This window comes from Zingiber officinale, chromosome 11A, assembly GCF_018446385.1.
Source record: "Zingiber officinale cultivar Zhangliang chromosome 11A, Zo_v1.1, whole genome shotgun sequence".
In the NCBI taxonomy this organism is placed as follows: domain Eukaryota; kingdom Viridiplantae; phylum Streptophyta; class Magnoliopsida; order Zingiberales; family Zingiberaceae; genus Zingiber; species Zingiber officinale.
Genome location: NC_056006.1, coordinates 39,228,655 through 39,255,981, shown reverse-complemented (window position 1 = coordinate 39,255,981; position 27,327 = coordinate 39,228,655). Strand labels below are relative to the sequence as shown.

Here is a 27,327-nt window from a genome sequence, read left to right as displayed (position 1 = left end):
ATGAGGGAGGATGCTCTTTTATATATAATCTGATGATGTTGTAGGAACTATATTAAAAATCTACTGATAAATTTAACATGCGAAGAAATGTATACTTGGATGATATTTTGAATAACTTTACTACACAATTCAAATAAAGTCTATGAATGAAGAACTTGGAATGGGTCACTAGAGAGTTATCAATTACAACAACACTGAGATAAGTGAAGATACAGAACTTGTAAGTCTATGAGCTGACAGTATGTTGCTAAAAGGCCATATTATCATATATGGCAAAGAACTTGGCTAGTTCTGAAAAATTCCATGACATCCATCTGCTCACGTCTTTGTAACAGAGCCACTATTGTCCTGAAGTGAACGAAGTCTTGTTAAGATCAAATTGACAAGTACGTTTCCGTCAAGGAAAGGCTAGAAACACTTACCACCTTAGCCAGCTCACTAGCCTTATGATCGTTAAAGCCTAGAGAGGCCAAAATCTTATAACCCGGTTCTTCTTTCTCAGACCAAATACCAAGAAGCATATGGATCGTGGTTGTCTCTCCTTCCTCACCTACTACCAACACAACAAAAACCAATCAACCAAGGCTGATGAGACTTAAAATTAGTGGCAAACAAACTTTTAAAAGAGAAAAATATTAACAATTTGAAACCCACAATTCGTAATTGTTGGGCAGCAACATATTGCACCTGATAAATAAGGCTATAATCCAAGTGTCCAATAAATTCTAATTTTGAAGTTTTTTTAATGATAATTCCAATGTGGTTTCACATGATGATGACTAAAGAAAGAAATTTCTCACAAGTGGAACGTTCTAGGGCCGATAAGATGCATCAAGGAGAATGCCAAGACCATTGGAGACTAATGAACTTGTAGAGAACAGGCTTCTTTTCTTGAGCAAAGCTTTTTTTTGGTGTAGAAAGAGTGATAAAGGTGAGATTTTACACTTTTCTCCTCAATGTTAGATAAAAGCAGGATTGAAAGGTCTTTTTGTCCAAGCTGTGAACAACGATTTATCTAGTTTTTCATTATTTTTGTATTATATAGATTTAAATTATATAGGTGCAACCTCAATTTATTCAGTTTTCATTGCACTTTTGCTCTTTATTAGACTTCGATTCTTTACAGGTTGAGACATTAGTCGAAGAAGGATTGAAGTATCTCGTACAAGGTGTTGACATTGATGTACTTTTATTCTCATATTATATACACTTGGAATTATAAGACTTAAGAAGGATGGAGAAATCTCTTGTAGGAGTGGAATTTTGAATTCATTGTAACCGTGATGTGCGTAGGTTATATATGTTTTTAGATATTTGATGCATATTCACTTGTATTTCATGAATATAATATATTTTGATTGCACCTTCTTTCATTATTATGTCATACTTCCATTCTATTTGTTCGAAGATCTGATCTTTCCTTATTTTCATTGACCGGGCGCATTCATTTCGAAGCAAAGATGGAGCATGGAGCAAGTTTGGAATAGAATTCAGCAAAGCATGGTCATGTATACTTCCCAGGGTCATGAGGCAAGGTAATGTCAGGTTCACGTCTACTTCCCATAACGCCAGGGTCATGTCTACTTCCCAGGGCTATGAGGCCGAGTCAAGCCAGGGTCATGTCTACTTCCCAGGCCATGAGGCAGGGTTAGGATAGGGTCATGTCTACTCCCCAAAGCCATGAGGCAGGGTCAGGCTAGGGTCATGTCTACTTCACAGGCCATGAGACACGACCATGTCTTTTACCAGGGCATGTCTATTTCACCAGGAACATGAGACATGGCCATGTCTTTTAACAAGGCCATGAGACATAGTCATGTCTTTCACCAGGGTCATGAAGCACGGTCGTGTGTCTTCCCAGGAGCAGACTACACTAGCACACACAATCGTGCCTCCTCTCCAGAGAAGAACCAGGAACAGGTCATGCCTCCACCAACAACTGTCTAGGAGGTGGTCGTGTGAAACCACACGATTGTGCCCCCCTTCTAGAGCTCAACTAGGGCCAGGCCATGCCAAAGATCTAGAGAAGAACCAGACCGGGGTCATGCCTTGAGGCATGACCGTGCCTCCCCATCCAAGGGCAACACACGCCCTGGCCATGCCCAGGGGCACGGTCGTGATTCGACAGGGGTTGTGCCCCCGCCTATAAAAGGGGCTTACCCCCCTCCCTCCCTTTTTGACTCATCTTATGTTCTAATCTAGGGTTCCCAAGCCTCCATCTCCAACTGATTTTGACGATTTGTCCACCTCCGGAGCTAAGATACCACCCAAGAAGACCGGTGATGCATAGATAAGCATTCCTCTCTTCTCTATCTCGTGTTTTGGATTGTAGAATGCTTAATTTGTTGTCTCTTGATTGTATTTCCTACGCAATGGAGTAGATCTCCATATCTAGGATGTATGAAGTAATTGTAATGCGTTGTTGACGTATGAACTATGTATTTAGACATTTTTTTGTGCAATGATATGTTTTATGGACTTGTTCTTATATGCTATGTCTTGTATGTGTTTAACGAAATCTGTGTGAAATCAATACATTTAAATGTAGAATTTAGTCACCGTGTAGAAGGGATACTTTGGTTTGTTTAACCGAGAACCCTATGACAAAGAGTATCCCTTACTTTCTAGGGTATCGTCCTTGAAACAGAGGGCAATTCCCTACAAAGAAAGCTAATTAGAATTTAGAGGATTTCTCCCAAATTAATATTAGGAAGTGCCTTGTCTAATCTAAATTTGTATAGCTGGGGGCCTTTGACAGAGGATAGCCCTTTAACCGGACTTTTTAGGTTACCTCTTCTACTTAGTTATATTAATCTACCATTGGGAAGTAAATAGAATTGTATTACTGGGGCCTTTAACCGGTCTTCTAGAGTTACTTCTTTACTTAATAGCGTTAGAACTTGGGTAAACTCTCCGATGCAATCTTCGCGGGGTTGTGTTGGACTTTAGTTAGAAACCCTACAATGCGGCAAAAGGCGATGCCCCCGCCAACTCATCCCTAAACCAACACGGAGGAGGTAAATCACGGGTAGCTACTAGCCATTAATGCAGTAGTCAAGGCATGAGGGAAGGCATGCTAGGATGTGCCGAGTTAGTTAGAAACCCTACAAGAGTGTAGGCATGAAGGTAAGGAGATGAATGCATAGGGACATTAGCATGAAACCGAACTCCTAGCATCTCTCACCCTCAAATCCAACCTCATCTTCACTCATTTACGCTCCCTCTCTCTACTCTCTTTTTCCTTTCTCTCTCTTCTCTCAATCTCTCTCAAGCATTCGTGAACCACCTTTCGATTGTCTAGATAATTAAAAAAAAGACAATCCAATGCATAAAGCTCCCGCCATACGGGTCCCGAGAAAGAATCCATTGTACGATTGTCTAGATAATTCACAATGTAAAATCAACTAGTGCTTAGTCAACCGTCTCTGTGGGATCGATATTTTTATTACTTGACGACAATTGTGCACTTGCAGACACAGCACAACGATAAGAGGCACGGTGGTTAACCCATGCAACGAGGGTTCAATTCTCTCCCAGGGCATATCATATGTCCGCAGTGTGAGAACTACTGATGATGCTGGCCACCACATCAGGAACCGCTCACGCTTCCGGATTTACCCAATGGGTGAACAGGAGGAAGGTTGTCCACCTCCAAAATTAGTCAGACCCAAGGCCTAGATACCTAGATTAACAAAAAAAAATGATTTGTGTTAATGCACATAGGTAAACAAAACTTCTACCTTGATATTGATGGAAATTATTCCACATTCTAGAGACACTAATTTCATATCTACAAGTGCATGATTTTAGTCAATGAATTCTAGCAAGTGGAGTAGAGTGGTCGTCAAAGTCATATGTGATAGTAACAAATGGTAAATGAGTCAAAATTGTCAATATTGGAGTAGAGAATTTAGGGATTGGTAATGGGTGGGGCTGTTGGAGAGCATTACGATTTTCTCTATTCAAAAGCTCAATAGCAGGTCCACTTCCACTTTGTAACAATTGAGGATAACAAAATCTTTGATGCAGCAAGGTCATGAGATACTCTACCCAGTAGAGAGAAGCGCAAATCATTAGATATTAAAAAGAGCGACTAAGATATGATAGAAGCAAGAGTAGTTAATCCCATCAGATTATGCCTTACAAGTAGGACAATTGCTACTGTGGCCAATATGACAACAAGGTGTTATGTGAAGATTGAAGACATGTTATATGAAAACCAATGTCACAACCTATATCCATTTTAGAATATAACAGACTAATCAAGATCTTACTAAGGAACGGGAAGATCAAGATCTTATTAAGGAACAGGAAGAGATCCATAGGTTCGGATTGTATGGCCAAGGCATAGGATTGTAAGATCCTCCAATTTAGTAAGAATAATTTAGAAATATATTTGATATAATTTATTAAAACTATTAGTTTTAAATATATAATATTAAAATAATGTTTCATGCATTATGATTCCAATATCATAAAGCATAAACTTATTGTAAATTTGTGAAAAATACAATACAATTTCATTAAGAGACATATAGCTAGAAGAAAAAAAAATTATCATTTCATATCAAAGTTACTACACTAGTTAGAGTAAGTGTCAAACCGTTGTCATAACCTGTACAGATTTGTCAAGCTGTGAACAGATTTTACAGCTTGTATAGTTATGTCAAACAGCTGTGAATAGATTTCACAGCTTGTACAGAAATAAAACAGCTGTGAGCATAAAGTAAAAAATCAAAGGATTTAGCTGGAAAAATATTAATTTCATATATACAGAATAATTAGTTTTCTATTCTCTCTTCTATTGTAATATTGTATACAATGGGTATTCCTATTATGAATGTAATATAATTTTCAAGTAATATCAATTTTATCCATATTGTTCATATGGTATCAGAGCTTTAGCATTCATTGCTAATTCTCTTTTCCACATTTATTCATCATGGCCGATTCTCAAACAACCATTTCAAACAACCCTAGTCAATCTATTGTGTTTGATGACGGTAGTTTAGCCCAGAAAATTCGGGGTTCCAATCAACTCAACGGGAAGAACTACTTGAAATGGTCTCAGGTTGTTCGTATGTACCTCAAAGGCAAAGGGAAACTTAGCCATATCCTTGGGACAGGACCTACCACGACTGATCCAGTTTTTGAGGCATGCGATGAAGAAGACTCTATGATTATGTCTTAGTTATGGAACCATCCATCAGTGATACATGCATGTTTCTCTCTACTGCTCATGAAATTTAGGACTGCATTACCCGCACTTACTCAAAAGCCCGTAACACTGCCCAAGTTTATGAACTCAAAGTCAAAGCATGTGCTACTAAGCAGAGAGATAAATCGGTCACTGAATATTCCATGGTTTTGCAAAATTTATGGCAAGAACTCGATTACTACTAAGTAATTGAAATGCAATGTGCTTCAAATGTTGCTGTTTTAAAGAATTATATTGAAAAGGAGCGTGTATATGATTTTTTGGCCAGCTTAAATCCTGAATTTGATCAGGTCTGGATCCAAATCATTGGCAAAGACTACATGCCATCCCAAGCAGAGGTGATCTCTCTACTCCGGGCTGAGGAAAATCGACGAAGTGTGATGCTTGAGCCCCAACCCATGGCTGGATCAGTTCTGACTCATAGGAGAAAGATAAGTATGGTGTGCCTCTGATTAAAGACAATAAAGTCCATCTTTGGTGCAACTACTATAAGAAACCTCGCCACATCAAAGAGACATGTTGGAAACTACATGGTAAACCACCAAATCGAGAATGGGGAAGTCGTGGGGGGCAACACAAATCTCAAGCACACCTGATCGTGCAATCCCATATTGAAGACAACTCAATCCTTGGCAGATTCAACAGTGTAGAAATTGAGAAACTTCGAGGATTGTTGGGTTCTCTCGATAAACTATCTGGCGCATGCTCTTTGACACTCTCAGGTACCCCCTCACTCTTCTTATATGAATACCTCAAACAATTTGTTTAATAACTCATGGATAATAGACTCCGGTGCTATAGACTACATGATCCCCAATTCTCAAAATTTTCACACTAATAACCCCAGCCCAAGTAATAGAAAAATTATAGTAGCCAATGGATCTTTAGTCACTGTTGCTAGTTTTGAAAATGTTCATCTTACTCCTAACCTTATCCTCAAAAACGCCCTCCATGTACCAAAACCATAGTTATCAAAAGCGCGAGGTGCAAAAAAGTGCTCAAGGGTCTTGGGGCTTAAAGCGCAAAGCGCAAGGTGAAGCGCGGGCTTTACGGAAAAAAGCGTAATAAACAATAGGACTCTTATATTTATTAAAAATCTTTCAAAATGTCTTTGAAAATCCAAATAACCATAAACAAATATTCTTTGATGAAGTTGTAGATTATTGAAAATCACAAGTCTTTGAAAATATAATAGAGGAAATATCAAATATCAAAATAATCATCTTCTTCATCTTCATTGTCCAAATCTACGTCATCAGTTCCATCGCTTGATTTGTATCCATCAGTATTCTCTTCTTCAGTTTAATCATCAAGATTAATTTCTTCTTCATTAACAAGACTAGTTTGAGCTGAAGATAGTTTCCTTTTTGCTGATGCAGATAATGATGCCCCTTTTGAAGAAGATGCATTTCGAGATCGAAAGCCATATGCACTTTCACCAACCCCAGATGCTCGTGCTACATCACTCCAACGCAAATCTTCACCTTCGTAGACAAAATCATTATCATTGTCTTTATCACTGTCATCCAATTTACCCAACAACCATTCATTACTATCATCTATCTCTGACAAAGTAATAGGATCAATTTTGTCTCGTATGTCATATCTTCTCCTCAAAGCTCTATTGTACTTGATATATACCAAATCATTCAATCGTTGTTGAGACAACCTATTTCTTTTCTTAGAATGTATCTACAAAACAAAATTAAAAAGTAAAAGGTTAAGTTCATAATATAAATTTTAATATGTATAAAAAAAATTCCAACTTACATGTTCAAAAACACTCCAATTACGTTCACAGCCTGAAGAAGAGCATGTGAGGTTTAAAATCTTCATTGCAAATGTTTTTAATTCAGGAGTTGATGCACCATAAGAAGATCACCAATCAGCTTAAAATACAAAAACATATAAATTATAAGATTAACTTTATTACCATCCAATATTAATATTGCATAATCTATTATTTATAAATTTACCTGGTGATTTTAAAGTTCTTTGTCGGATAGCCATTGGCAAACCAAAAAATCCTTCTGCTTTCTTGTATTTTTCCAATTGATTCGTGATCTTATCTTGTAAATCCTCACCTCTCACTAATCTGGATATGCACTTATACAAACCCTCCATCACTTCTGTATCATTTTCTATATCAGAGTTTGAGTAAAAACACTCTGGATTCAAGAAATATCCAGCTGCGTGCAAAGGTCGATGGAGTTGAATGTTCCATCTTTTGTCAATGAGTTCAAAAATGCAACGATATTTCTCTTCATTATTGTTAAATGACGCAGCGATAGCTTCTTTGGCCCTGTCCATTGACTCATAGATATAACCCATAGGAGACCTTTTTTCACCATCTACCAGCCGTAATACTTTCACCAATGGGCCACCAACCTTTAATGCAAAAACCATATTTTTCCAAAAAGAAGGCATCAATATCACTTCTGCTACACGTTTTCCTGCAACCTCCTTAGAAAATCGACTATTTGCCCACTTTTCAGATGTAAACATCTTTCTCAGATTTGCTTGTTGTACATGAAATCGCTTTAAAGTTAAAAAAGCGGTTGCGAAACGTGTCTTTGCGGTTCTTACCATGTCTCTCTATCTAGTAAACTCTCTCATCATGCTCAATACTTGTGGTCTGTTGTAAATATAACCATTAACCATCAACGCTCGTTCATGCAATTTTCTGAAATGAGGAATTTTGAATATATCCTCGAGCAACAAATCTAAACAATGAGCTGCACAGGGTGTCCAGTACAAGTGTGAAAATCGGTTTTCCAAAAGACGACCTGAAAAACAAATAAATTTAATAAAAAAATAATAAAAATATAATTCAATTATAATTGAAACTTGAAAGTAACAAAAAATTAAAATATTACCTACACTGACATTGTAGCTTGTATTATCTGTTACAATTTGAACCACATTTTTTTCTCCAATGTGATACACAAATTTAGAGAGTAACTCAAACATCTTGTCCGCTGTGTGAGAATAGCCTGAAGCATCAACTAATTCGACAAATACACTTCCTTTGGGACCATTCACCAAAAAATTTATAAGAGTCCTACCCTTTTTATCGGTCCATCCATCTGCCATGATTGTGCACCCAAACTTAGCATGATCTTCTTCATGGGATTTGAGAAGCGATTTCGTATTTGCCAACTCCTTCAAATACTTAACCCTCACTTCATGATATGATGGAGGTTTCATCCCCGATCCAAATTGTCCAATAGCTTCAATACAAGGCTCAAAAGAATCATATTTTACAGCATTAAATGGAATTCCAGCATCATACATCCATCTTGCAAATTTCTCAACTGCAATATCTCTTAACTTCTTTTTATTTTCATCAAATTGTCCTTTATTTTTTGCACGTCTTTGCTTGACAATTTCATCGACATCTTTCATAAAATAAAGGTTAATAGGTCCAGTTTGTTTACACTTTTTACCTTGGACCGTAGGATGGTTGCTTGAATAAGATATTGGTCGTTTCCCTTTCACTTTAGTTTGATGATCATCTTCTTCATGTTCTTCCAAATCTTCCAAATTATCAACATCATCAGAATGAGGAATTTCATCCATTTGATTCTTCAAATTAGTCTTTTTTTGCATGAACTCTTTAATTTCTTCTTTAACATGCTCGGGACATTTCGGACAAGCTTTTACATTTCTATTGCCCCCAACTAAATGTAGCTTGTGTCGATAAATTCCATCATTTGTTATTTTACCACAGAAAATACAACCAACAACATTTGGATTTTTAGGATCCGAACATGTTGCATAATTCCAAGCAATATCCTTTCGAGTTGATGGAGTAGTTGTATTTGACATGGTTAAGAATCAATACTGCTGAAAATGAAATCAATAATAATGATCAATCAATAAATAAAATAAAAAACAGGAAAAAAATTAATTATAGAATATAGAATACAAATCTGATTTCTATGAATTAAAAAAATTTAGTAGTTTTTTAAATTTAAAATTTATTTTTTATATATTTAAAATTTTAAATCTAATAAATACAATTTATCAAATTTGTTTATTTTAAATATATTTTTTATGTATTTAAATTTTAATTCTGATTTACTGATTTATTTGAAATTTGAATTAATATTTTTTTATTTTAAATAAATTTTGTATATATTTAAATCTGATTTATATAAATTAATTAGATTTTTTATATTTAAAATATATTTTTTATATATTTAAATCTAATTAATAAAATCTATCAGATTTTTATATTTTAATTTTAAAAAAAAATTTTATGTATTTAAATTTTAAAACTAATTTACTGATTTATTTGAATTAATAAAATTTTTTAATATATTTTTTATATATTTAAATATGATTTATATAAATTAATTAGTTTTTTATATTTTAAATATATTTTTTATAAATTTTAAATCTGATTTATATTAATTAATAAACTTTATTAGTTTTTTATATTTTAAATATATTTTAATAATTTTTAAATCTGATTTATATTAAGTAATAAAAATTATTAGATTTTTTTAATTTAAATATAATTTTATATATTTTATTAGGATAATTTAATTAGGCTTTATAAAACCTATTCAAAATACCCTATTTAAGTGAGGAGTTCTTTAATTTAATTAAATGCAAAAAAAAAAAAAAATTTCGACGTTGCGCTACAGGGCTCACGCCCGACCGCCACACCGTCGCGGCACCGGAACCGTCGCAAGACGCTGCCGGCGACGCCGGAGGCGTCCGGCGACGATGCCGGAGCCGTCGGAGGAGTCCGACGATGCTTCCGGCGCCGCCGAAGGCGTCCAGAGCCGCCAAAGGCATCGCGGGTCGCTGCCGCTGGTGCCGCTGGAATCGTCCCGCGGTGCTGGAAGCTTCGCCGGATGCCTCCGATGGCGCCGGAAGCGTCGCCGGACGCCGGAGAAGCTTCCGACGGCAGGATTTCACCGAAGAAGCTTTTAATTTTCACAGGAAGAAACGAAGCAAGGAAAAGACGACGAAGCTTACCTGGAAGGGACGATCGCGACGTGAGGAAGACGAAGAGGCAGCAGCGATTTGAAGCAGAATAGCAGATGAACATTAATGAGGTTGTTTAGGGCTTTAAACTTATAAACAAAACATATCAAAAAAAAAAGGAAAGTAGAGAAAGTTTCACGACGTGCAGCGAAGCGTCGTGACGCGCAGGGAAGCACCGCGACGCGCAACGAAGCGCACGCTTCTTGGATGGCTTACGCTTCCGAGTTCACAGAAGCGAGCCGCCTTCGCCTCGCCGCGCCTCGCGCTTAAGCGAGTGAAGCGACCGCTTTTTACAACTATGACCAAAACTGTCTGCCAACCTTGTTTTCGTTCAAAAATTAACTACTGAACTTCATTGTCATGCCATTTTTTTTCCTTCTTATTGTGTTTCCTAGGATCAGGACTCGGGGAGGAGGACTGGACTTACTAAGGAACATAGTGGTCTTTACTACCTTAAATCCACTAAGAAGAATAATTTGTCTTTGTCCTTTCAGTTCTTTCAATAAGGACAATATTTGGTTGCATCACAAATGTCTTGGTCATCCCTCTTTTAGAGTTTTAAAGATCATGTTTCCTCATCTTTTTCAAGGATTAGATGTTCTGAATTTCAATGCGATGTTTGCAAATTGGAAAATCATTCTCGTGTACCCTTTCCTATTAGCAATAAAAGAAGTTCTACTCCCTTTCATTTAATTCATAGTGACATATGGGATTCTTCTAATATTCCCAATGTTTCTGGGGCTCGATGGTTTGTCTCCTTAATTGATGATTGCACTAAGGTTACATGGGTGTTTCTCCTCAAACAAAAATATGATGTCAATAGTATTTTTCCTAATTTTCACTCAATGATTCAAAATCAATTTGGAGTGAAAATCAAAAGCATTAGAACCGATAACGCTAGAGATTATTTCAACCAAACTTTGTCCTCCTATGTTCAATCCTAGGAGATTATTCATGATTTGTCTTGTATTTATACACCCCAACAAAATAGAATAGTAGAAAGAAAAAATGGACACTTACTCAACACAACTCGTGCTATTCTTTTCCACAACAATGTCCCTAAATCCTACTAGGGAGAGGCTATCCTTAATGTCAAATACATGATAAACAGACTTTCTTCACATGTCCTAGATAACAAGAGTCTCATGCAACTCCTCAATGAGTTTTATCCTCATTTCCGAACCACAAATGGACTTCTAGGATTTTGGATGCACTACTTTTGTCCATATCCACAGTCCACTATGAGGTAAACTAGATCCTCGTGCCATAAAATGTGTCTTCCTTAGATATTCATTCACTCAAAAAGGGTACAAGTGTTACCACCCTTCATCTCAAAAGTTTTACATCTCGGCTGATGTTACCTTCTTTGAATATGCCCCGTTCTTCTCCAAGTCCTATCCTCGAGGGGAGATTTCAATGACAAAAGATAGTAGTTGTGAGTCATTTGAACTCATTAACGCTCTTGATCTTCCTCTTACTCAAGTTTGTATCGAATCACCTTCTATTCCATCTAGTGAGTCTCCTCCTAGTGATACTCAAGTATCCCTCAAGTGTATTCAAGGAGAAAAGCCGCTCCAAAAGCGATACAAGTCTAAGAACCTCAACCATAAACCTCCGACCCTGATGCTGGGATCATGGTAAGTTCTGACCCACCTTTACAATCATCTACTGAATTATCCACTGACCTAACAGATAGCCTTAACTTTCCCATTACTGTTAGAAAAGGTTATAGAGAATGCACCAAACACTCTCTCTATCCTCTATCTCACTATGTTTCTCTTAAACATCTATCACCAACCCACAAAAGATTCATTGTGAGTCTAAATACCATGACTATTCCCAAAACTGTTTCTGAGGCATTTTCAAAAAGGGAATAGAGGGATGCTATAAGGGAGGAAATGGATGCATTAGAAAAAAAATAAGACATGAGAGGTTGTTGAGAAGCCAAAGGGGAAGAACATTGTTGATTGTAAGTGGATTTTCACATTAAAATACAAAGCAAATGCATCACTTGAGTTGCACACTTCAACTGGCAACTCCTACAGTGTGATGTGAAGACTGAAGAATGCATTTCTTCATGGAGATTTAGATAAAAAATTTATATGAACCTCCCACCAGGATTTAAAGGGGATACGGGTAATCGAGTATGTAAACTGAGAAAGGCTCTTTATGGTCTAAAATAATCTCATAGGGCATGGTTTGGAAGATTTACAAAAGTCATGAAAAAATCTAGGTATAACCAAAACCAAGAGGATCATACTCTTTTTGTTAAGAAGGAAGATTACTGCTGTCCTAGTCTATGTAGATGATATCATTGTGACTGGAAATCATGAAAAGGAAAAAAACATGATCTAAAGCAGCAACTAATAAAGGAGGTTGAAATAAAGGAATTTAGCAAACTGAAGTGCTCCCTTGGTATTAAGGTAGCATACTCTACCAAAGGAAGTACATGACTGATTTGTTAGCTGAAACAGGGAAGATTGGGTATAAGCCGATTTTTAGTCCAATGGATCCAAATTACAAGATAGGAGAAGCTAAGGAAGAACCAACCGTTGACAAAATAATGTATTAGAGGTTGGTTGGTAGGCTCATATACCTTGCTCACACTCGTGTAGACATTGGATATGCTGCGAGTGTAATTAGCCAATATATGCATGATCCAAGAGAATATCACTTTCAAGCTACTTACAGATTTGAAAGGTACTTCGAGAAAGGGAAGTTTGTTCAAGAGAAATGAGACACTAGCTTTAGAAGCTTACACAGATGCAGACTATACAGGTTCTCTAGTAGATAGAAGATCAATTACAAGATATTATACTTTCCTTGGTGGTAATCTAGTGACATGGAGGAGTAAGAAGCAAAATGTGGTGGCAAGATCATCCGCATAATCAGAATTTAGAGTCATTCCTCAAAGATTATGTGAACTATTCTGGTTGAAAATTATTCTGGATGATTTGAAAATCAAATGGGAATACCCCATGAAACTTTATTGTAGCAATAAGTCAGCTATAAATATTGCTCATAATCTTATTCAACATGATAGGACTAAGCATATTGAAATTGATAGACATTTCATCAAGGAAAAATTAGAAGAAGGATTAGTGTGTATGTCATATGTTCCGTCAGAATTACCATTGGCTTATGTGTTAATAAAGGGACTGAACAGTTCTAGATTTCACGATCTCATAATCAAACTGAAATGGAAAACATTTATTCCTCAGCTTGAGGGGGAGTGTCAAACAGCTGTCATAGCCTATAGAGATTTGACAAGCTGTGAACAGAATTTCACACAGCTGTGAATACAGAAATAAAACATATGTGAGCACAAAGTAGGAAATCAAATGATTTAGTTAGAAAGATATTAATTTTTTATATACGGAATAATTAGTTTCCTATTCTCTCTTCTATTATAATGTTGTATATAATGGGTATTCCCATTCGGAATGTAATATAATTTTCAAGTAATATCAATTCTATCCACATTTTTCACGGTACAAATAGGAAGAAATAATTAAAAATGAGGTGATGTAGCGGAAGCTATCAATTCTATTGATTCGCGCACGAATATTGAAAGTAATCTTCTAAAACCTGTTGTTGATTCGTTAGAATATCAAGGAATAAGGAAAAGAAAACAACACAAAAATATTATTGATTAAGTAGCCTAAAACCAATTAAGCAATGATTTAAATAGTCTTAAAAACCTAAGCCCAATTATAAACCGAAAAGGCTTTTATTGATGTTTCTGCCCCTAAAACAAGGCCCCAAAACCTATATCGTCCGCATGGCACCACGATCGTGCTAGGGAACACAGGTAGATCGTGTTCCAAGAATTCCTCGCCAACATCCGGAATGGGACGCGATCATACCTAGCAATGTAGGACCTTGTCCGATGCTAGAGGGGGGAGTGAATAGTGTAATTGTCGTTTTCATCATTCTTTTCTTTTTTATTAGAGACGTTAGAAACGCAACAGAATAATAACAATAAAAATAATAAGAAAAAGAAACTAGATTTTTTTACTAAGTTCTCAACCCCCATGGTTAGTAGCAACCCCCCAAGGTCAGTAGCTATGCACAAAGCAGTCATCCACTAGTGTCTTTCTCCTTTTTGGACTATTCCAGAGGCAGAGAAACCTCTTACAAGTTGTAAAGTTCAATCACAAATATGAATAATAGAACATGCAATATAATAACAAAAAGAGTAAAACAAAACCCGAAGGATCGGATATAAAGCCCTAAGTGGCGCAACACTCCTAGCACTTCCCAGACCACACGAGTGGAGTTTGGATCACTTTCTGAGCACTAACACGAAAATGGACATTTGCAAGAGTTATTGAAAGACACTGCATCGACTCCCCTTTTATACAACTCGAGCAGCACTTCTCCTATCAACTGGAGGCCCTCTGGTCGACTGGGTAGCTATATCGATGTGGCTGCAAACTTGATCCTCTTCGAGATAAGTTTTTGACCTTCAGATTGACCAGACAGCCTCTGATCACCCCCTGACTTATTCGGGCTCTGGTTGACTTCTAATTGACTGTATTACCTTCCGGTCGACTGTATCCCGAGTCTGGTGACCCAGACAAGTTCCCAACTGGCGCCCGAGCCTTTGTCCAACTGTTATTTCCTGCAAAATAAACAAGCAAACAATAAACAAAACAAGCAGAAATCTAGTACTTGGTTTACCTAACCTACTAGTTTCTCTTTGCCAAGTGCTCAGTTCCTAGCTAACCTACTTAGACTTGTTTGCCAAGCAATCAGTTTCACTCCACTTGGATTTGTCTGCCAAGCAATCAGGACTTCAGTTATCTAGCTTCACTCACTAAGACTTCTCTACTGTCTAGCTTCACTCACTAGGACTTTTCCACTAACTTCACTCAATAGGACTTTTTCACTCACTATACAACTAGGACTTCCTAGTCCAGCTAGGACTTCCATCAACCTGCCAAGTATCTGGTCCTACTTGGACTTCTCAATCACTTCAAAGCTTTAGTCGACCTTGACTTTGCTTGGTCTCTTCACTCGATTAACCATGATCAAGTTATTTTATCACCCTTGACCAAATTCCCTTAAACATATTGTTCAAACCAAACCATCAAAAATCTAGAGACGATTGCACCAACAAGTAACATGGGCAGGCTGTGTTCCGTGAAAGTTTCTCCCGCATCATTCTTCCCAGGTTCGAGAAAATTCACCCTCGAATTGCTAGTCATATTATCAACAGAAGAATCATCATAGAAAAGAATCAAATGTTTCATATTAAAAACATTGAAAGTCTTCAAGTGACTAGGAAGCCGCAACCGGTAAACATTATCATTGATCTTCTACAATATCTCATAAGATCCAATCTTCTGATTTTTAAGCTTAAGCTTGTTATACTTGCCAACACCATGCTCAAGAATGGGATTCAAAGTCCACTCATATGCAATACTAGAAACACGATGTATAATGTCATGTTCTTGCTTGGATAACAAAGCTTGTTTGTTGTTTTGATGTCAACCATTTCTGCCTTTTAACAGTTCTAGCATAATCTAGTCTTTAGTAACTAGTGAATTATCACAACTAATCTTGAGTGCCTTGAATCCCTCTTTTCCACTGCCCGCTGCGTCATCATCCCATCCCTTTGGAAGGTCAAGCAATTCATCCTCCTTGTCGAAATCTGGTTTCTCTAGATCTCCTCCTTCCTGGTCCCAAATCATTGATATCCTTAGCATTATAATAATCATCTCCAAACTTTTCTTTCATCTTCTTATCATACGTCGTTGAATCAACTTCCTCCTCGAAATCATCCTGTCTACCGCAGCAAAAGACGCCTTCTCTGCTTCCAAGAATGCCTTGATACCTTCATTGTAGACCTTTGAGTCGTATTTTAAAGGCTCATCCTCAAATTCAGGCCCATCTTCGATCAAGTGCCAAGCATTAACATCCTTCAAGTACAAAGGTCTCTCCTTTTTGACAGTAGTATGCTTTGCTCTCTCATCATCATGGACTTCATCCTCCTCGTCGAATGAATAGATCTTTGCATTGCTATAGAGGATCTCAAGGTCATTCTTCTTGTTCTTGACAAGCGTCTCGAAAAACTTGAGTTCATTCTTACTGACCAAGTTGATATCCTCCTCCACGTCGTCATTGAGAGTTGGATCGAGCCCTACAGAAGCCCTAATTTGTTGCTCCTCTCGATCTTCATCATTGGATTCATCATCTTCCTCACCACTACCTTCGGTGTCCTTTTCATAAACGTCCTCCACATTCGACTTTGCTTAATGATTGTTATTGCATTGGACCGAATTTCCTTTATTTTGGTTTCCCAACAACGTTGTCATCCTCTCTATTAGCTGATCCACAAACAATTCTAATTGTTCGTCGACAATCTCTCGAACCTATTGCTCCATATCATGATCAAAAGTGTAATCGACGTGTTGCAGTCTTTTTGGCGACATGATTCCACAAGATCACCTCACTCTGATACCAACTGATGTAGCGGATTTCGTTGATTTGCACACGAATACTAGAAACAATCTTCTAAAACCCATTGATTCATTAGAAAACCAGGGAATAAGGAAAAGGAAATGGCACATCCGAAAATATTATTATTAAGAAGTAACCTAAAACCAACTAAGCAATGATTTAAATAGTCTCAAAGACCTAAACCAGAAAAAGACAAAATAAACCCAAATATAAAATATAAGCCTCTGAAAAGGCTTTTCATCGACGTTTCTGCCCCTAAAACAGGGCCCCAAAACCTAACTCATTCGCCTGCCACCACGATCATGCTAGTGAACACAGGCAGACCTTGTCCCGTGCTGGAGACTCCCTCGCCAACATCCGAAATGGGACACAAGAATGCCCAGTGACACGGGCAAGTCCAGTTCCCTACTGCTAAAAGATTCTCCCGCATTAGGAGGTGAGGCGAGGATCCAAATAGTGCAAATCTAGATTCACAATCCAAATCTTCAAGAGATGTTTAGAGCTATATATGCAAATCATATAGCCATCAGATGAAACTACCCAGAGAAGAAAACAGAAACTCAAGTAGTGTGTATATAATCAAGGTTGAGAATGTTGTTGCTCTTATTGTCAAAGGAAAAACAACCACTCATCTTCTATAGCATGGTATTTGGACTCAGTCCATGCAATAAACACTTCCTCTAGGTGTGAGTTGTTTTATATTTTGATATGGTGGTGACTAGGATCCTGAGTCTAGAAGAGGGCTCAACGTGGAAATTTAGGGCTTGGTATGGTCAAACTCAGTTTGTTTGGAGGAGCACATCAATCTTGGAGTAGTTGACCTTTCTCTTGAAGACAAAGAGGATTTGATTTGACTAAACCTCTTAGAATTTAAATAGGAACAACTAAAGAGTAGTTAATGGCTGTTTTAAGTGTGGTTAGTAATATAATTCCTAAGACAATAAATTATAGAAAGTTTATATCATCTAGGGATATCCCAGGGACATATAAGTGTAAGGAATTTAGAGATCCTTCTTTGTGGTCGAGTAACACCATTGGCCAAATCTAGGGTTGTAAACAAGCTTAGCTGAGTCAAACTTTCGGGTGTTCAAGTTTTCTTGATAAGGTAACCGAGTCAAGCCAAGTCAAGCCTAAAATGAACTAAGTCATTGAAATGATTATTCAAGCTTGGCTTGGTTAATTTTTTATGAACTTGAGCTTGGTTCAAGCTTGGCTCGAGCTTTTGGTTCCAGATTCAAGCTTCTTTGATTGTTTGAAACTTTTGCTTGTTTGATTGATTATTGAACATGATAATTCAAACTTGTATGTTCATTTTAAAAGTTTCTTTGTTTATTTAGTATATTGATAAGAATTTTATTAATGAACATGGTTCGTGAACATCGTTCACCAACGTTGTTGACGAACATCATTCACCAATGTTATTCACGAACATCATTCACCAACATTAACGAACTGAACACATATGTGTTCAAGCTTGCTCGTTTAGTTTAACGAGCTATTCAAACTTGTTTATTTAATTGATCTTGTGTATATTGAAGAAACATAAACAAACTCTTATCAAGTCAAATACTAAGCTTGTTTACGAACGTTCGATTTATTTACAACCCTAGCCAAATCGGCTGCACAAGGGCTTAACCAAGGAGTTAGGTACATGGACCAAATGACTTTGACACGTGCAATGTACAAAAGGCTAGTAGAAACAAGACACCTTTGTAACATCACTTTGGAGTTTCAAGTCAATGCGCAAAACAATATGTCACCGAGGTGAAGATTGTTGAATTTCGCATAATATTGGTCCAATAAGCCTAAATTCCCAATAAACCCTATTTTAGGTTATTTTATTGTTTTTAGCATGGTTTCAAAAGGTCACGGGTTTGAATCATGGAAACAGCCTCTTGCAAAAAGCAGGGTAAGGTTGCGTACAATGGATCCTTTCCCAGGACACCGCATAGAGGGAGTTTCGTGCACCGGGTTGTCCTTTTTTTTAGCATGGTTTCAAAAGGTGACTGCTAGAATTGTGAATTTCTTGTCAGTGGAACATTCTAGAGCCTAAGAGATGCCTTGGGAGCAAGAAAAGGTTGTATGGGACCAAGAGTATTATAGATAAAAATGGTTTGCTTACTCGAGAGAGATTTTGAATGTTCAGAAAAAGCTTAGATGGGATGTTTTTCCAAAGATGTTAAGAGAGGAAGTTCAAAGATGAAGTGTGAACTTCAATTTGTCAAGTTTTCATTCCTTTTGGATTTATATTATATAGACTTGGAAGTTCTTTGTTGATGGAGATATGCTGATGTCAACCCATGTTAAATTATTCTTATAATTGTGTTTTGATAATTAATCAAGGTAAATGAGAAATTTACTATGACTCCTTATAGTGAAGGTTGTTTTGTAGACTAGAAGAATGGGTTTTGGTTCTATATGTTTTGGGTTTAAAAGAGTGAATGATAGTAAGTGGTGCTAAAGTGGTCTCCAAGTCAATTCAAAAGTATTAAAGGTACTTGTGATCCAATCGTCATGAATTTATTATAAAATTTAAACATTAGTAATTTCACAAGACACTATTATCAAAAAAAAATGGACTATGAAAAGTATCTAAAAGTGTCTAATCCAAATAGTTTTTAATATAAACATACTTTCTAGAGATAATGGTCAAGCTTTCATAAGGTATCAAATGATTAAGTTTTGTGGAATTGAGTTAAGCTAAATTTAGGTCTTACAAAATAAGAATCAGTTTCTGATTTTAAGCTATGGTCATGATCAGGTAGATAGAAAAAGAAGGTAGCTCACACAGCTACCACAAGAAAATATAGAGCATAAGAAAAAATTAGGCATCCAAAATATCATGGTTACCTACTAACCTGATTTCAATTTTTCATCGATGGCCTTATCAAGAGCTCTTTGTGCTGATTCAGTCAAGGGAATTTCCTCAGGGCTAACAAAGAAAAGGTCTGATTTGCCTAATAGCTTGACAGTTTCCTCTCGCACTTTAAAAAGAGTAATGCCATTTGCATGTAAAAACCTTGATGCATCGTTTGTTCCTGACAAACACCAAAAGCCATTATTTAGTGAATAACTGTGATTTAACTTATGTCTTTAAATGCAATAGGCTAATAAATTTCATATGCAATCCAAAGGCAGTTCATGCAAGTCAAGCCAAGAATTCGAACAAAAGTGCCTTTCGAAGCTTGAGTTGCAAGCTTTTCTGTCATTATAGATCATAGAATATCTTGGTGATTTTGTTGCAGGAGTTATGTCAAAATTATGTTAGAAGATAAACAAATGCTTCTGGAGTATGCCAGAGAACACTGAAGTTTGCTGAAGAATGCAACTTTTAAAGAGGTTTTATAGCAAGAAATACTTTGATTCAGTTTGTCAATCTAAAGCTAAAAGTAAGAAACATCCTGCACTGATTTACTATGCTTAACACCCTTTATTGGCAAAGGCAATAAAATGTGAATTTTAATCTGGTGTGAGAAAATGTTAGTTATGAAAAAGTTTACTAAAAAGTCCCTAAATGGAAAAATAATGTAAAAAGAATTAATGATAGCTTACTTATAGGTAATACCAAATTTTGGAATCTAGAGGCCTACCTTAAACATGCATAGAGATTCAAAAACGGCATAAGAACCATAAATTTTATCTTTGGAATCAATCATAATTCCTAAGCATTTGCAAATGTGAACATTTTACTATTTTATTTTGAACCTCTCCATCTCATTATCATAGCTTTCTATCCACTATTGAAATTGAAAATTATATTAACTCAAATATTTGTCCAATACGTGGGATCCTTACCCTTTTTATAAATTGATGTCACACTTATTTTCATAAAATAATAAGACTTTTCTAATAAAAACCCTAAAAACTTTTACCTACTTTTCTAATACTTTCTAAACAGAGTTATCTGAGACACATTTATAAAATATTAACAAAATATATTTTACCACACTCCCCTCAAGTTGGTCGATAGATGTTTATCATTCTTAGCTTGAATATAATACTTTGAAACACTGAGCTAGTTAACCTTTAGTAAGTATATTTGCAATGTCCATGTGTAGATAAGTAAGAGGTACAAAACAACTCACTTTCTAGTTTCTCCTTAATGAAGTGTCTATCAATTTCAAAATGCTTTGTTCGATCATGTTGTCCACAAATTATGGGCTATGTTAATTGCATACTTACTATCATAATAAAGTCCCATTGAACCATCCCACTTAATCTTCAAGTCTTCTAAGATGATCTTTAACCAAAGTAGTTCACACACTTTAAGCCATTGCTCAGAATTCTGCATCTGCACTATAACGTGCCACTACATCCTATTGCTCCTCCATGTCACGAGGTTACCACTAAGAAAAGGTGGAATATTCAATGGTTGTCAGGAGGTCAACCACTGACCTAAGATAATCAACATATGTATATGTCTCTAGCACCAAACCTCCATTTAAACAGAATTCTCTTTCTTAATGTTCCTTTGAAATATTATAATACTCAGTGAGCTGCTTGCAAATGAGCTTCTTTTGGATTATGCATGAATTAACTAATCACACTGACTGCGTATGCATGTCTGGTTGTGCATGAGACTCATGAATAAGTTTTCCTTCTAGATGTTGGTATATTCCCTTATCTACTGCACCATCTTAATTTGTTATTCCAAGTCTGAAATTTGGGTATATTAGAGTACTTGTTGGTTTGCATGTTGTCTTACTTGTTTCTTTAAGAAGATGTGTAACGTATTTCTAATGGGAGGTAAAAATGTCTTGCTTAGAATGAGTCACCTCAATCCTAAAAAGGTATTTTAATTTTCCTAATGCTTTGATTTTAAACTCCTTCACCAAAACACTAACTTAAAAGTTATCCTTCCTTATCATCATTTCTTGTCACTATTATATTATCAACGTACACTAAGAGTACTTTTACTCAGTGATTGAAATGTAATTCCATGCCGAGCGGCAAGGACGGTTTTTACTGTTCTGTCGGGGAAGCGAAATCAGCACTGTATGCGCAGCCATTTCGAGCGCATCATCACGTCACGCAACACGTCGCGAGCAGCAAGTGAGTCCGGATGTGTCGTTGAACACTTCTGGCGGCACCTAGTCGCGGGACGCTTCTGGCAGAGCTAGAAGCGTCGACAGACACTTCCAGTGCTGCCAGAGGCGTCGCCAGATGCCTCTAGCGTCGCCGGATGCCTCGTCCGCGGAGGCATCTCCAAACTTATTGTTCAAAATTAATATTACGATTTAAATAATTCAAACAATTCCCACTTATGTGTAATATTTTGAAGAGACTTTCATAAACCCTAATTAAATTATCTCAATAAAATATAAAAAATATATTTGAAATTTTAAAAAATTAATAAATTTTAACTTTAAAAAAAATTCTAGACAATTTTTAAAAAATATAAAAAATTTAAAATAAATCAAATTTATATTATGATATTTTTTTATTATTTTACATTTTTTTTACTATTTTAATGTTTAATTAATATTCTAATTTTTTTTACTATTTTAAATATATGTTATTTAAATTAATAATTAATTAAATGAATAAATATTTAATTTATATAATTATTATATATAAAATAGCATCTTTGTATTACAACAACCAAGTTTATCCCACTTTTGTATTAATTTATATAATTATGATTATTTAATTTAGGCATTGGAGAACTATAGAGTTTACCTAAGTAAAATGTTACCAGAATCAATGCTTTCATTTGATGCCACTCTTTTTAATATTAGTAAGGTAACAGATTATGATGTATCAATTTTAATTCAAGTTATTGATAGATCAATTTTTTTTAAAGAAAACTATATTTAATTATTTTTTCTAACAATATTAAGTTATTCAATAATGGAGCACTTATATAAAATCAATATATTAACTTATTTTTAAATTATACATAATAAACATATTTATCTAATAATTACTATATATAAATAAAAAAATACCAAAACCGTATCGACACGGCATGATACGATATCGAAACTGTATTGTTCTGGTTTAGGACCCAAATCCTAGCACGGATTGAGATTTTAAACCTTGCTTTTACTCCCCTCAAGAAGAGTCTTTAATAAACAATGTATGATCTCATTGGTTTTCTCTACTATGGCAATCATAACTCTTGCAAATCTAATATGGCAATCCATGCTCATGGTAATTACTTAAGTTCATATAAAATTTCCTTCAATTTGATACAATATAAGTATCCAAATTATTTCCATATCCTGGAGACCTCCATATAAATTGCTTCCTCTAGTTCTCTATAGCCCTTGGCTACTAGCCTTGCCTTATACCTCTCTATTGATCCATCTACTCTATATTTCACTATATAGACTCATTTACACCCATAGGTTTCTTTCCTTCTATTAACATAACCAATTCCCACATTTTATTCTTCTGCAATCCTTAATTTCTGCATTCATGGCTTGTTTTCATTTCTTATTGGATAATGCCTTAGATAAGGCGATAGCAATGACAATGTTGTTCATGTTAACCAAAACGGTTTTATATGATGATGAAATCTATTGATAAGATAGGGAATTAGCAAGAAGATATAAAGGTCATTTCGTGCACTCTCTAGTTCCTTTTCTGCTAGCAATGGGGAGATTTATGTCCTGCCACCTACATGGAATTCAATTTCAACTTGTACTGAAGAATAAGAAATTGTTAACTCATGAAAATCGGTGTTAGATTCTCAAACTTGCATTAATTCAGGGACAACTATCTTATTCCTCGAGCCTACCTTGTCAAGTTCCACATTCTCAACGATAGAGTAGGAATTTTCAGATTTTCCATGCACAAGTTCAGACATAGGATTTGACACAGATTCAGACATAGCATTTAATCCGGGTTCGGATTTAGGATTTGACATAAATTCAAATACAAAATTTGGTATGAACTTAGATACTCACTTGACATTTAAAATAATGACAAATCAAATAAGAAATTCTTGTCCTCATCCTTCGGTATAGAGTTCTCCCCTTGAAGATAATGCCTAGTGAAGTAAGATGCTTATTCATTTAAAGTAACATTGACCAACGCATAAATCTTGTTTGATGGATGATGATAACACTGCTAGCTTTTTTGAGTTTCAGATAATGTACAAATACACATTTTTTAATGCACTTGGGTCTAGTTTACCTCTACGTTATTATGCCCAAGAACAAATAACACACACCCAAATATCCAAGATTATTTATAGTGTGTATGTTTGGATAGAATGTTGAAAATATTCTTGTTGGACTCTTAAACCCAAGAGTTTACAAGACAAGCGATTTATAAGATAACCAGTTGTAAGAACTATTTCTCCAAAAAAAGATTTAGGCACTTCATTTTAGAATTAAAGGACTCAGCTTAACTATAAGAGATTACCATTTTTCCTTTGACTCCATTTTTTGTGGTGTATTGACACAAGATGACTCATGTGCTATCCCTTCTTTTTTAAAATAAGAAGTTAGGACTTGATTGAAATAATCCCTAGCATTATATGTTCTAAACCATTTGATAGTGACCCTAAATTGGTTTTTAATTATGGGAAAAAAGGGAGGATATTACTAACATCAAGATTTATTTTTAAGTAAAAATCCAAGTAACATGAGTACAATCATCAATGAATGACACAAACCATTTTGCCCCAAAACATTAGTAGTAGTAAAAGGAACCCAAATATTACTGTGCATGAAATAAAAGGGAAAAAAACTCTTTTATCACTTACTAGAAAAGACACACATCTGTGTTTAGCAATTTCACAATGGAAACTCTCAAAAAAATTAATGGTTCTAAAAGATAGGTGTCAAAGTAGCCAAATCTATTAGATAAATAAATTTTTGAAACTAAAATGGAAGGAAATTTGTCTATGGTACATTTCAACATAGTTGAATCCGGACATTTCAAATAGTTGAGTCCATTCCATTCTTTAGCATGTCCAATCATCTTCCCCGAATCCTTGTTATGAAATACACAACTATGATGAAAAATCATGCACAACAGAAATCTCAAGTAACCTTTTGGATAGAGATAAGGTTTGTGGACAATCTAGGGACATGAAGAATATTTTTTAAGATTAATGATGAGGTCATTTTAACATCTCCTACACTTGCTATAGTAGTAAAAGAGCCATCAGCTATTGCTATTTTCTTATTGCATGGAGAGTCCGTCGAAAAGACACTTGATGAATGGGTTATATGATCGGTAGCTCTTGAATCCATGATCCAAGAGTTGAAAAAAGCTGTATCCAATAGAGGATGACAATTTATCCTTATTTGTTCTCCCTTATGTCCCCACTCTTGACAGAGTGGTTTTCCATGAAACTTCCAACACCTCACAAGTACGACATGCCTCTTACAATAAGTGCACCATAAATTATTACGATCAGTATATTTGTAATTCTCCAGATTGTTGAGATAAAATGACCTTCTTTGACTTTGTTATAGCAATCGTTTCTACAACCTCTCATTTTATAAGTCAAACTTGCAGAAGTATTGATAAGAGATAGAAAAAAGTCAGCATTAAGAGATAGAAAAAAGTCAGCAATGAAGGTTGAGCATCAAAGAAATATCTTGCTATAAAAGCTAGTAAAAAAAATCCAACTATGTGCATGGAAAAATCAACAATAAAGGTCGAAGTAACAAAAAAAAATCTAACTATGAAGGCGGGTAAAAGGAATCTAGCTACGAAGACTAATAAAACAAAAAAATAGGTAATGAAGGTCAAATAAAGGGAAAAATCCTACTATAAAGGTTGGTAAAAAGAATCCAGATGTGAAGGTTGATAATAGGAAAAAAAACACAATGAAGACTGATAGAAATCCAACTATGAAGGTATTTAGGGTTTTGATTGAAGGCATCATAAGGAAAAAGAAAAAATTATAATAGAAGAGGAAAAAAACAGCCTATAATTAGCAAAATTAAAGATAATGGTGAATTAAAGAATAAGAGTAAGAGACTATAACACTAATACCATGTTGAAATTGAAAATTGTATTAACTCAAAAATTTATTCAATATATGGGATCCTAACCACTCTTTTAGAGATTGATAACATGACTTATTCGTCAAAACTAATAAATTTTTCTAATAAAATCCTTAAAAACTCTAACGGATTTTTCTAAATAGACTTATTTAAAAAAAAAAAAACATTACAATATAATATTTTCCCACATTCTCATATAGAACTTTCCATTAGGAGGTTGAAGCCAAAGGTTCATATTGATAGATATTGCTTAGGGCCATGTAAGACATGATAACACAACTAAAAAAGGGGTTGAAAAGGCAATTCAATGAGATAGATACAATATTATATTAACCTATTTTTTGTTCGACCAGAAATTAAACCATAGCACAGCAATAAAAAGGCCAGATGTAGTTCAGAATATCATCAAGTAGCATGATCAACTATGCAGTGAAATGCATGAGCATACTTATTATATTGAAGTTTAACTTCTTTTAGACGTTATATTCATGATTTTTATTTTGATAAAGGTGAAAGGGGTAAGGCAGATCAAATAACAAAAACACTTGACATGGGAAACACAGTATTTCATAGAGCCAATGGTGATAATTACATCCATCTTACGTCAAATAGTTGAAGACCCCAGTTTCATGTTGTTGTTGTATTAGATTTATTTCACACATGGTAAAACATAAGCAAAGATTGGGATAGTAAACAATCTCCTATTTCCAACTAATACTTGAGGAAATAGCTAATGACTTCCAAAAGGAAAATTTCCACCACATGGTAGAAGATTCGTCCATATTCTAATCTCAACATTGTTTTCTTTTCTTTTATGGTACAAGGCCAATATTGTGTACATAAGACATGTTACATGGGATTAGAATCCAAGACCACCCGAACACAACGGAATGCAGTGGCCATCATAAACAAGGGCACATATAGAAAGCTTTCTAAAGTTAAGCAACCAGAAGGAAACAACATTGATCAAAGAATGACAGAAAGAGTGCTACAATTATTAGTCCAATCAGCTTAATTGTAAAGAAACTAAAATAGTTAAACTAGAAATTTGGGTGAATAAAAAATAATAAACAGTGTAGAAGAAATCCAACTGACCCTCTACCAAGATACCCATAAGAAGGGCCTCCGTTCCCGCTGTAGGGTATTTGAGCCTTCTCGCTTCCACTTCTGCCAAGGCGAATGATTTTATGGCGCTCAGCGACCATCTGCACCATTCACAACTACCGCCATTAACCCTCATCAGAACAAGACCAAATCCACCCTCATCACCCAAAGGAAAGCACAGAAGAAAGAGCAGGAGGGTTCTATAGCTTACTTGGGCATTTTCTCGGCAGCAGCCATTTCAGGTTTCCTAAACCAAAAAAGGAAACGAATCAAAAAAAAAAAAGGTGGATTGGGGATCTAGAAGTAAGCTTACGCAGTAGGTAGAGCAAAGACAAGGGCGGAGGAACGGAGGGACGACAGCGGAAAAGGCGGCCGCATGGGGGAAATGAAGAAGGCGTTGGGGAGGACGGAGACGGAAACGGAGACGGAGAGCCGTGTAGGGCGGTTGGACGGCGTGGAAGCGGGCATGGGAATTTGGGGAATGGAGAGGAGTCCGGCGGCCATTTCGTTCGCCGTCGACGAGACGGAATTAGAAAAGGTTTACTGACACAAAGGGCAAGGAATTTTGACACG

The 27,327-nt window shown here is 35.8% G+C and overlaps 2 protein-coding genes across 6 annotated transcripts; both read right to left on the bottom strand.

Annotated features, from left to right (window-relative positions):
• Positions 1–50: 50 nt before the first annotated feature.
• Positions 51–27,327, bottom strand: LOC122032211 (ATP-dependent Clp protease ATP-binding subunit CLPT2, chloroplastic-like). Of its 5 annotated transcripts, none has more exons than XM_042591474.1 (6): positions 27,068–27,326; positions 26,966–27,001; positions 26,746–26,870; positions 19,540–19,719; positions 423–553; positions 51–348 (listed from the first exon to the last, which is right to left on the bottom strand). In XM_042591474.1, the coding sequence occupies exons 1-6, from the start codon at positions 27,256–27,258 to the stop codon at positions 319–321; spliced, it is 693 nt and encodes a 230-aa protein (XP_042447408.1). In that variant the 5' UTR covers positions 27,259–27,326; the 3' UTR covers positions 51–318. The 5 variants fall into 5 exon arrangements, with proteins under 5 accessions (XP_042447408.1, XP_042447409.1, XP_042447410.1 ...); XM_042591475.1 differs by having other exon boundaries at positions 423–550; XM_042591476.1 differs by having other exon boundaries at positions 26,746–26,855; positions 27,068–27,324.
• On the bottom strand, positions 5,677–7,095 carry LOC122032212. Its single transcript, XM_042591480.1, has 2 exons — positions 6,989–7,095; positions 5,677–6,910 (listed from the first exon to the last, which is right to left on the bottom strand). The coding sequence occupies exons 1-2, from the start codon at positions 7,052–7,054 to the stop codon at positions 6,521–6,523; spliced, it is 456 nt and encodes a 151-aa protein (XP_042447414.1). The 5' UTR covers positions 7,055–7,095; the 3' UTR covers positions 5,677–6,520.

Bases quoted from the DNA above. Each gene is read 5' to 3' on its own strand.
- LOC122032212 (XM_042591480.1), bottom strand. From the start codon at position 7,054: ATGAAGATTTTAAACCTCACATGCTCTTCTTCAGGCTGTGAACGTAAT. The intron at 6,911-6,988 runs GTAAGTTGGAAT...TTTGTTTTGTAG, and splicing joins ATTGGAGTGTTTTTGAACAT to ATACATTCTAAGAAAAGAAA.
- LOC122032211 (XM_042591474.1), bottom strand. From the start codon at position 27,258: ATGGCCGCCGGACTCCTCTCCATTCCCCAAATTCCCATGCCCGCTTCC. The intron at 27,002-27,067 runs GTAAGCTTACTT...TTTTTGGTTTAG, and splicing joins GTCTTTGCTCTACCTACTGC to GAAACCTGAAATGGCTGCTG. The intron at 554-19,539 runs GTTAGTAGGTAA...TTGTGTTGGTAG, and splicing joins CGATGAAAAATTGAAATCAG to TAGGTGAGGAAGGAGAGACA.